Source organism: Morone saxatilis, unplaced genomic scaffold, assembly GCF_004916995.1.
Source record: "Morone saxatilis isolate NCDOM2014 unplaced genomic scaffold, NCSU_SB_2.0 Contig12, whole genome shotgun sequence".
In the NCBI taxonomy this organism is placed as follows: Eukaryota; Metazoa; Chordata; class Actinopteri; family Moronidae; genus Morone; species Morone saxatilis.
In genome coordinates this window covers 19,726,014-19,737,190 of record NW_023339674.1, presented here as the reverse complement: position 1 = coordinate 19,737,190, position 11,177 = coordinate 19,726,014, and the positions used below count along the sequence as shown (strand labels likewise).

Sequence of the window (11,177 nt, the reverse complement as noted above, 5' to 3'; positions counted from 1 at the left end):
TACTGGCCTCAAGGAACACACAGTGACTCTCCGACTGACGGAATGGTGTAATCGCGGATATAGCATAACAGCTACAGTAACCAATTTAAAGGAATGGGAATTTTGAGTGTCAAGTTGAGCACACGCGCTAAGAGGAGCGAGATGTTAGTGGTCGTTTCTGGTGGTTATTACAAATCCCCTTTTCCGATCTGATACAGGCTGGTGAGTGCTCAATGTACAGAGATTCCAGCTGTCGGCCTGCCTTCTCCGAGTGTGAATATTTGAATCAGGTGCATGGGTAAATGTGTGTTTCGTGGTGTGGTGGTGTGTGTGGTGTAAATGTGTGTGTGTGTGTGTAACCTCTTCACACACTAACTCATTCAGCAACCTTTAATATTGCTGCTGATTGTGTAGGTTTTTAATTAGTACATTGATTATTGTGGGAAAAATCTTGTTTGGTCTGATTGTTTATTTACTTTGTTTGCATTCAGTTTTTATGTATTTTGTGTTTGCCTGTGTTTGGCTGTGTGTAAGCAAGTCACTCAGTTTATCTTTGTGTTTGTGTTTGTGTCAGGCATGTGTCGCTGAGAAAGGTTGACAGCCACCAAAGTCAAAGCGTGGCTTCAGGTTGGCAGGTGCATTTAAGTTGTGTCTGTCCTGTCCATATGAAAGAAAGACAACAAGAGAGAAGGGGAAGTGAAATGAAGACAGAATAGGCATGTTTCTTTAGCAAGTGCAAGAAAAGATGAAAAAATAATCTGAATGACATTGAGTACAATGTGTCTGAGCTGGTTGTATGTTTAGAAATATGTTTAAATATAGTTTGATACAGAGAGAATCTCAAACACTACAATGAGTTATATAAAATGTTTGGTACCGTTGGATTCAATTTCAATAACAATATGCTTTGATCCCGCAAATCTGATATTTAACAGGTCAAATTAATATTAAAGTTACTTTTGTCTGATGTAAAACTAATTGTCTCCCAATTAAGGCAGGATTAATTTAAGATTTTGTCATGTGTATCCCTGTCCTGACAGTTTACAGCAGATTTTGTGTTTCCACCTCTAACGGTAAAAGATATGTGAGGTTTTTCCTTAACATACTAAATATAGTCATTAGTCATTAATGGGTTAAAGGTCAGGTCCTACCAGCTTTATGTCTTTTAACAGTTTTTGTAAACAGCCTTTATACTGTGTACTGACTGCCGTTCGTTCATATTATCAGTACTGTTTGTCTGTGTTTGGATTTCCATGACCAGATCCCTTGACACTAAATAATTTAGCCTTTTAGCACTTTTAAATTGGTTTGGAGGCCTTTAGATCTAAAGGTTTTTACTTTCTCTTTTCAACCCTGTATCTGTCCTATGAGACTCTCTGACTTTCCTGTCCTGAACACCTAAATATTCTTGATCATCAGTTTTCTGTGCTGGGGGAATATACCTACCTTTCCTGTCTTGTTGTAATGGAATTTCAGCTTGTTGAACGACCTGCAGCGAGCACAGCAGGTCGATTTTGACAAGTGTCTCGGCTAAATACAACAAACATGAGTGGCTTGTCCTGGGCTGGCAGAGTTGGTGGCGTTATGGCTCCAGCGTTAGGGAAAGTATTTCTGGCTGCTCGTTGGTGCCCTGGACAGCTCACAGACCCGAGGCAAAGAGCCAAGGCAGAGGGCCACGCACAGGGCAAGAGTAAAATATTCATAAAAAGAGAAAGAGAAACAGAGGTCTATGGGTTCAAAGAGAGGAAGAATGAAAGAGCTATGGTTTTTTTTTCTATTGCACCAATTGAATTCGATTTATTTTTAATGGAAGTGAATCTTAGATTACTTGAGAGATGAGAGGAGGGAAGAGGCCGAGTGAAAAAGCGTGACTAAAGAATAGAGGACAAAAAGATGAGATAAGACAGAGGGATGAGAAATTGGGATTACAGATTAAGATGAACTTTGCAACAGAGAGATACAGAGAGGGAAAAGAAGAAAAAAAACAGGCAGACAATAAAGGAGTTACCAATCGTCTGTGCCCCAGATCTGTCACTCAAATCCATTAAAACATTTATTATGACAAGGAGGCATCGATTCAATTTAATACAGGTAGACGATACATTATTTATCATCTGGAGCGATTCCTCAGAACCATCTGGTGCTTGGAAGCATATCGAATTCAACTGGCCTACTTGTTTAGCGTAGCCTGTATATATATTTGTATGTCTCTGTGCATTTTACGGTGCGAGCTTAATACCAAGATTGATGTGATGCTTGTGTGGGCGTGTTTGTGATGTGATCACCTGAGGCACGGAGGGGAGGTAGCTCAGGTGTGTGAGTCTGTGTGCACGACACTGAGTGTGTGTGTGTGTGTGTGTGTTTGTGTCCAGCCAATATTCGAGCCAAGAGAATAAAATTGGAAAAGAGAGCGGAGAGTGCAAAGATGACAGAGCAAAACTGAGAGAAGTGGAAGGATGTAGAAGAAGATGGAAATGGAGTGATAAAGGCTGAGGGGAGACACGAAGGGAGAATAACGTGCCAGAGTGGGAATGAAAAGTGGGAGGTGATAAAGACTGATAAGAAGAGTGATTGAGGGAAGAGGAGAGAGAGAGAGAGAGCTGTTGCTATCTGACCTTCAGTCTTTCTCCACTAGTCTTCTGCTAGAGGAAGAAGGGATCATATGGAGAAATGATGGAAAAGAGGATGGCGGTAATCTGACTAATGCCGTATTTGAGAGGAGAGGAGTGAGAAGGCGTGTGTTATTCAGCCCTAGTGGATGTGATGGAGAAAAGGTCAGCTATTCTTAGTCTTTGCCAACCCCAGTATGATGCGTTTAGCTGGCTAAACGGTGAGATGCTTGAGCTTCACTGTGTGAGGAAGGGCCTAAAAAAGTCTTATATCCTGTATATATCCTTCCAGTAAGCAGCCGTCTTTAAAATCTGTTTGAAAAGTGAATGTTTTTAATGTCCACTTTATATTCTATTTCCATTCCAACAACGTCTCATTTTAATGTCTGTATTTCGAACATAAATGTTGTCTTATGTACACCAGGTACACAGGTGAAAAATGTAATTATGTGAAAGACAATTTTGACTTCCTTGACACCGCCAGCATCATGTTTTGTTCATGGACCCGTTAGATATCATTGTGAAACAACACAATCTTTATACTAAAACCACAAGCTATAAAGACTGATCGAAAGGGGAGGCAAACCTTAAACATCTGAGACAATAATCACGTCAGTAATTGAGATCACTGAATAAATGTGACAAACGATGTAGATCAAAATCCATAGAATACAAATGAAAATTGGAAAAAATAAATAGGCAAAAAGAAAAGGCAAAGCAAAATCTGTGTTTTTTTTTATCATCAGTAGAAGTTCAAATAGAGGAAACTGCAACTAAAACTCAATATTTTCAGTTTAATTGAAATTAACTTAAAAACAAATCATCAATGTTGCTAGGATATAGACTAAAATGCCTAAATAAAAAAGTCATTTCTTTGCAACTATCTGACAAATGACTAACAGTTTAGTCGACTAGCTGAGTCCAGCTGCCTCGTAAGGCTAGGTAAACAGTAAAAATACAAAATCCAACGCTCCTTGCTGGATGACATGTAGTGGAAAAAGTTTTGTTTAGCTTCTGTGTCAGATGGTAATGCCTTATTGTTTTGGCAGAGCTATTCCATTCAAATGAATAAGATGGCTGTGTTTGTTCACACAGTTGTAAACTCGACTTCTAGATGTCCTCTGACCTACAAATCAGTGCTTATTTGGAGGGCATCAATGCCCATTATGATCGTATGTATTCATAAATAATACCTCTGATCCTATTTTCAGTAGCCAGCTTCCACAGGGAGGTCAGAAGTCAAAGTCAGCTACAGAGCGGCTGCACAGGTGCTGGTGGGGACAGAGAAACAGGGACACCTCAGCAGGGCGGGTGCAGAGGCTTCACCCAAGGTTGTTTGCTCTAATGGGGAATCTCCTTGTAGGCTTGTACATATACAACGATATGTAAAACATGTCTTGTAGCTTTGGCTAATTCCCTGTGACTGAAGGGCTGAGGGGATGCTTGTGTCTACAGCTTCAACCTCCCCCTCTATATGAGACCATAACCATACTGATTAACATATGCATTGGCATAATTAATCTGCTTATGAATAACTCTGCTCCCAGTTCACAGGACAGGCTCTCTGCCTCGCAGGTTAATACCCCACAGCCCACATCAGTACATGTGTAAAGTGAACGCTGTATACATCCAGCATGCATGTGTGACACATACATTTGACCTGTTTCTTACTACTGTGTAGACCGCTGGTATCTATGGGTGTGTTTTACATTCACAGTGTAGCCCGAAGAGCCTCAAAAATTATTGTTATTCCACCGCTCATTGCTCTTTTATGTGTCGAGCGGCAGAGAGGAGGGACGGAGTCAGAGGAAAACAGAGTGAAGTTCATAAAAGAGTCAGCAATGTTTTTCCACTAGCATCTCGCCTCTACACTAGCCCCTCCTCCAGGGAGGTGATGAGCCCTGCATCCTGTCAGTGTGTCAGTGCTGAGCTTGGAAACCATCCAGCTGATAATTTGACACGGAGACTGTATCGCACTGCTGCGGTGGCAACTCACACGCACACAAATCTTACAAATGTATGCACACACATAAACACCTGTGCTCACTGGATTGCTTACTTGTGCATTTTCTTTTAAATGAAATAGTAAAACATTTAGGTCCCTATTCACATTTCCTGGAAAGCTCTGCTTGTGTGTAATGTTCGAGTATCTTCAGTGTGTGCACCTTCGTATCCAACTGTATCTGTAAGCAAGCAAAGTGCGTTTGTTCCTCTGATTACTGCAGTTTATTTTCTTCAGTACTATTCTTGTCTTTATAACCCCTGGCCTGCGGTGTGTCACAGAGCTGCAGGGCTTTGTGTCCGGTCAGCGGCATGCTTCACGACACGGCCCGCATAGTGTCACACTGAAACCATTGACCACAACCCTGGTTATATTACCATAACACAGTGACATCATGTCATGCACAACAGAAACAAGATGGCTCAGTGAGGACAAATAGGTGACCACCATGCTCTGCTTCCCGTGCAGCTCGTTGGAGGAGAAAGCAGGGACCAGACGACAGTGACATCCAACTACAGAATGATGGTATCTAAGCGCAGGCCAAGAGAAAAAAAATTATTGTCAAAGATTAATGTTCAGACCAGTATACTTCATCATAAGAGGGCAGAGTTGGTGGGAGGGGGTATCCCATCTTATGCTGCAGGATTTTACAGCCAGTGCTTGTTTAAGGTGGAGGAATATGGAAACTGCAGTGCAGCATGCATGCAACAAAGAGTGAATTCTCGGAGGCTGCAGCCACTGTACTGAAACTGCTTCAATTAGACTGCACATTCAAGCTACGCTGCGGCAACGAAGAGGACACACACATCTCTATCTCCTTCACTCCAATACATGCATACACACACTCTCTCTAACTTGAAAATGTCCTGTGGTTTAGTTGCTGTGGCACTCATCTTCATCTAAATTGGTATCTACAGAATAAAATGAGGGCTGCACATGACTTAAAGACTTAAAGGAAGTTTATGATAATGAATAGAATAAGTGCCAAAGCTAGTTGACATTAGAGCAAATTTTAGCTCAAGTTGGCAGATACTGCACTAGACACTGTCCAAACTCAATTAAAAAGTTTGGACTAGATTTTCAAAATGACATTGTTTAAATCAAATAATTTCTTTAAATGCTTCATAAGCAGTCACACAAAAACATACTTTATTAAGGAGGATTTTCCCCATCCTGTTAGCTGAAATTGGACTTGGTCAGTTACACCAGTACCTTTAATTTAGACAAGGTTATTAACTGCAGGAAATTTGAATTCCTTAAAAACCAGACTTTTAATACAGGAGTATTATCATCCTTCAATAAAAAGCTATTGAAGACAGCCTTCAATGAAAAAAATCGGACTGGTGCAAAAACAGGGATAAACACTGAAAATGTCAAGGGTATTCTGCCAAAATGGTGTCTGAGAGGTTTCCCCGCCTAAGTGATGGGAAGAGTGAGAAAACGCAGTGATGAAGAAACAGACGGTGAAGTGAGACTGAACAGAGAGTGAATCATCTCGGCTGCCACCTTCTCCTGTGTTCTCCAGTAATGCTCATATTATTTTCTATATAGGAGGCTGCCATGAATTTTCTCTAAAGTGCAGCCACAAATGTCTGATGGTTAAGGAAAATTATATTTGCAAAGTGAAATTCAGAGGCCTTCTCCTCTGTTGGGTTTGGTGTACAAAGAAACCTTATAGCTGTATTCTTATACATTACCTGCCAAAAGTTTGGATCTGACATTAATGTTTGCACATATAAAGTCAATCAGTCCACTTATGATACAGTAGGTTTGTGGCTCTGCATTAAAAAGAGAGTTGGTAACTTTTAAAATAACAGAACATAATCTTTCTCTTCTATAATATGTTGAATTCATAAGCTGTAAAACTCACCTGTTACTGCACTACTGCAGCCTTACTTTGTCTAATAGCTTAGAATTTAAGCTTATTTTTAGCCTATTATCTCATAATTGTCAAGAACTGTCTCAAGCCACAGTGGCCGTTGTTAAGCTAAAGTAACATAATCTTGCTCATGAAAATATAATCAGCATCACAGATTCACTTTACAGCAATGGCTTCCTCTATTGTCATGTAAAAGCTCAAATGCACTTTTAAATGCAGATTTTAACCACATTGGACATGTGGATGAAATGCTGCAAAATGGCACTGCGATAAAAGCAAAGTGAGAGCTGATGATTGACACAAGATTCAGGCTTGATACACTGATATATACTAATCATAATAATATGGCTTTATTGGCCTTATTACTAATAAATAAGATCATCCCAAGCTGTGGGTGAAGGCTCAAAATGGGTTTCAGAGAAATTGCCTCAAGGATAACGTAAGATGAGTCAAGAAGATTAATTACAATTGGATGAGAGACAAGGTTTTGTTTTTTTGTTGTTGTTTTTTTTTTACCTGGGCTTAAAATACTTTTATAACTTCAGCTCCACCAGCCAAATTCTGGTTAAATGTTGTTTTAGAGATTTGTCTTGGCTTTCATCACACTTTTCTTTGAGTGGAGACCAGACAGCAACAACACGCAGCCAAGAACTATGTACAAAGTCTGAACTGTTGCAAGGTGCAGGAAACAGTTACAGAGGAAGGACAGATGAGGCTCAAATACCCTGAGGGACCTGTTTGCTGCTGTGAGTGTTTGTACAGTCACTGATCGTACCTCACTGTTACAGAAGGCAGCCATGAATGTTGTATTGCACGAGGTAACAGACAGCAACCTCACTGCACACACACATACACAAGAAAAGATCCTCACACCTGGCTTGAGGCAAGCTTGGCACTGTAATGAGACTGAGCAGATCAGCTAGCCAGCCCACAGATGGTGACAGAGAGTGGCTAAGGGACGGCCATGTGAGCTGATGGGCCTCACAGAGAGGGAAATAACCATAGAAAAATTAATATAGAGAGCTGCAAGACTTAGAAGAATGCAAGAATAGAGGGAGGTGTAAGGAAGTTCACTGTAATTCAAGTTATTTTAAATTTATTAACACGCAAAGACAAATAAAGCAACACAAGACGTACAAGAATTAGTTGAAAAAGGAACAAATCTGAGCACGTAACAGTAGCTTATAAATTTAAAATAAGAGATCTAAAAAAACCACACACAAAAAAAACAAAAGTAGTATAATTAAGTGCAATTAAATAAAACAACATAAACAGAACAAAACTGGGACGGCACATTTTCACAATAAAAATCCTTCCTTAAATAATTTTAAAAAATATCCCAAACTCTTGTAATCATAGACTCAAAAGAGGAAATATCATCATTTATTTGAACTGTTCAGCAAAATCAGGCTTTTCCTTCCAGTGGTGTCCGGAGAACAATCTTTGAAGCGCCCATAAAACCTGCTAATGGAAGTCCAAATTAGTATTTGGATATACTCGTCTGCTAATAAACACAGCTGGGGAGTGATTCATGCAACCACTCTCCAACGCTTTTGATTACTCATTTCAAAAAGAAGAAACAAAAGAGCATTTCCACATGAAATGGAGGAAAGTATGTGCACTTCTAACAGTTATTATCATCCATGAGTACCATTTTTAAAGCTGGACAGTGTTACCTATGTATAATATTGCAATTTAGTTCTGCACTCCTACACGCAATCGGCCTCAGATGGAATAATTTTTTTGTCCCTCCTCTTGTGCTGAAAGACAGAGAGAGAAAGTGAGTGCAGACAAGAAGAGGGAGAATATAAAATGACAGTTTGAGGAAGACTGTGCATGTCCTTCTTCCTACTGAGGGCCAGTTATAACTGGGGTAAGATTGTGTGTCTGCTGACTGTGTTGCACGTGTCTCCTTGTTCATCCTTGGTTCGCTGCTGTTGAATAACTGTACAATAATCTTAGCACATCACTAATCACTGATCACCATAACAACTTGCACAAGGTTTCCTGCTGACTCAATAACCTAATACCTTCTTGCCTCACCTGCTATTTCTGCCTGACAAACAGACACATACACTAAAAACAGCTCTCCGATGCACTCGCTGCAATCCTGTCCACAGTGTGTGTAACCCTGACCTGTTGTAACTTCTCAGGACATTCGTACGCACACCATCATGTCACAACACAGTCTCAACCCATTACCAGGAGAGTCAGCAGACATGACAACAGCATCAGCACGACATGTCTCCTCAAGCCTGAGACAAAGCCCCCCCCCCGGTGAGGCGATCGTTAAGTATTGATCGAGAACCTTATCACATCCCTGCAGATATGTTTTCCTCAGCAGGCTTGTAACAAACCTTTACAAAACAGCAGGTTTAGTTGAATCAGTATTTTTAACTCTTCCAGACATACATTATAATCACCAGACTAATATGTTTTGCGGTTATAGTTGCATTGGTTATTCAGGAGAATAAAGCACTTAAGAATTTGTAAGGAAGGATTTAAGTCAAATTGTTTCTGTGTAGCGTATGTACAGATACTGAGACTTTGGCAGGGCCGGATCTAGAGAAATATTCATGAGGTGGCAAGAGGGTGGCAAAGCAACAAAAGAGGAAAATTAATAAAGCCTTGAATAGAAATTAGACTTTAGATATTTTGTTATTTGTTGTTATTTTAAAAATTCATCTAAATTAATGTGTTAAATTTGACTGCATTTGATAGCTGCCACCCCGGTCCTTGGTTTCTTAAGTCATCATTTCACAACTTCTAGCTGCAGCTTTTACCCTCAAACTGCTGCTGCGCTCGTGAAGCCCTGGCAAGTATTCAAGGAGAAGTATTATAATATATAGATTATATCCGGCAATTCTTGCCATCCTTCCCCCATCGCTCATCTCATGTTCAGACCTTTGGCTTTATTGGTAGATGAGTGCAGTTTAATTAACATTGTTAACAGCAATAATCCATCAGGACACAGGACTGCAGCCAGATACAGTTCTCTCCTTCGCCTCCTCTCTCATCTTCTGAGGTCAGACTCACTGCATCTGTCCCTTCCCTTAAGTTCGAGTGGATGCAGATATTTCTAAATTGTTCCTCCTGTCTGTGCATTTGTTTGTCTTTCTCCCTTCCTTCTCTTTCTCTCTCTCTCTCTCTTATTCCAATCTCGTCTCTCTCGGCTCTCTCATCTCTCTCATTGTTCCCAGCTTGAAAAAAACACGTCTCTTTTTGAGGAGGACAAGTGCAATTAAGCATGCAGGGAGGGTGGGAGCGAAGGAGCATGGGAATTAGCAGCGCTTGTAACAAGAGATGAACTGATAGTGAAAAGCGTACACTGTATCCTGCTCTTCTTACTGATCACACCATTAGATACATACAGAACGAGCCTCTCTTCTCTTTTAAACACTGCATTCATACTAATTAATATACGTGAGGGTACTGTATATGCTGATGCTGCAAAGTCACTGTAGCAGAATGAAAACATGCAGCAGAGCATGAAAAGCACTGTTGAAGTGTTCTTGAGCCAAAACGCCAAAATCTGACCTTTGACCTCTTTGTGGCGAAGCATAAAACGCCATAAATAAACATTTTACAGTTGTGAAAACGCTCGCTGCGCCAGCGTTTCTGCCTCCTTGTGTGGTCTGAAGTCATCCCGATTATCATATTCCTCATTATGAATGGCAGATGTTCTGTCAGGAAAAACATGTCCTTATCTCTCTGCTGCTGCGGAGTGATTCGTTAGTGTATAATGATGTGCATGAGGGGGTGGGAGGGTTGATGTGTCAGAGGCTTGCAGTCAAGTTTAGTCACCTTTCTGTGTGTGCGTGTGTGTGTGTGTGTGTGTGTGTGTGCAGCATAATAATGTTGCCACGTCCTAGACACCAAAGACCTGCATTACTCAGAGGAGTAGTGTCTAGTACTATGGTGTCTCTCGGGATCATTTATCATGAAGGTTATCACTGCATTGTTAACGGCTGTTTATGTGTGTCCTGGCTTTTGTTTGTTATACACCTTTTTCTCTACATTAATTACATTTGTCCCCCTTCTCTCTCCTGAAATTCTGTTCTTCTTTTATATGATATCTTTCCTCATTAATCTCGCCTCTCTTTACTTCTTTCCCTTCCTTCCCTCCTTCCTTACTCTTCCTCTCCTTCACCTCCAGACGAGGGCCAGACAGTTTGCCACAATCCCCCAGAGCTGGCGGGCCAGCGGTTGGCGGAGGTCGGCATGCAGCTGCGGGCAGACTGCCACCAAGGCCTGGGCTACTGGGACTACCTCTTCTTCATCGCCATCGGCTTCGTCATCTTCTCAGCTGGCACGGTGTCGGCCTGGGTGATGGGGGTGCTCATGGTGCTGTACGAGCGCTACAGCAAAAGGAAGAGCGAGGAGCTGGACAGCGACGATGAGGACGATAGGGGAGGGATGAGCGGAGGATGTGGTGGTGGTGGTGGAGGGAACCAGGGGAATGGGGATCTGAGTAAGCCCGACATGCAGGTGTGACAGACTGATGTGAAACAAGGATGAGGAGGGATGAGACATGAGAGCAGGAGCAGAGGGGAAAAAAGACAGAGAGGAAGAACCAGAAGTGATGAGAGGACTCTGAGACCAAAGGCTCTGCAATGAACCAAGATTTGACTGTCTCTCTTTGTTACAGATTTAGATATCGCAATATGCTCTTCACCATATTGGACAGAAAGTTTGTGTGTGTGTGTGT

At 41.3% G+C, this 11,177-nt stretch overlaps 1 protein-coding gene across 1 annotated transcript in view; it reads left to right on the top strand.

The window, feature by feature from the left end:
• LOC118321433 (leucine-rich repeat-containing protein 52-like) overlaps window positions 1-10,963 on the top strand; it is a 13,637-nt gene extending 2,674 nt beyond the window's left edge. Inside the window, exon 2 of the mRNA XM_035652750.1 lies at window positions 10,626-10,963. Coding sequence (XP_035508643.1) covers window positions 10,626-10,963 — 338 coding nt within the window. The remainder of the gene's footprint in view (window positions 1-10,625) is intronic.
• Window positions 10,964-11,177: the final 214 nt, after the last annotated feature.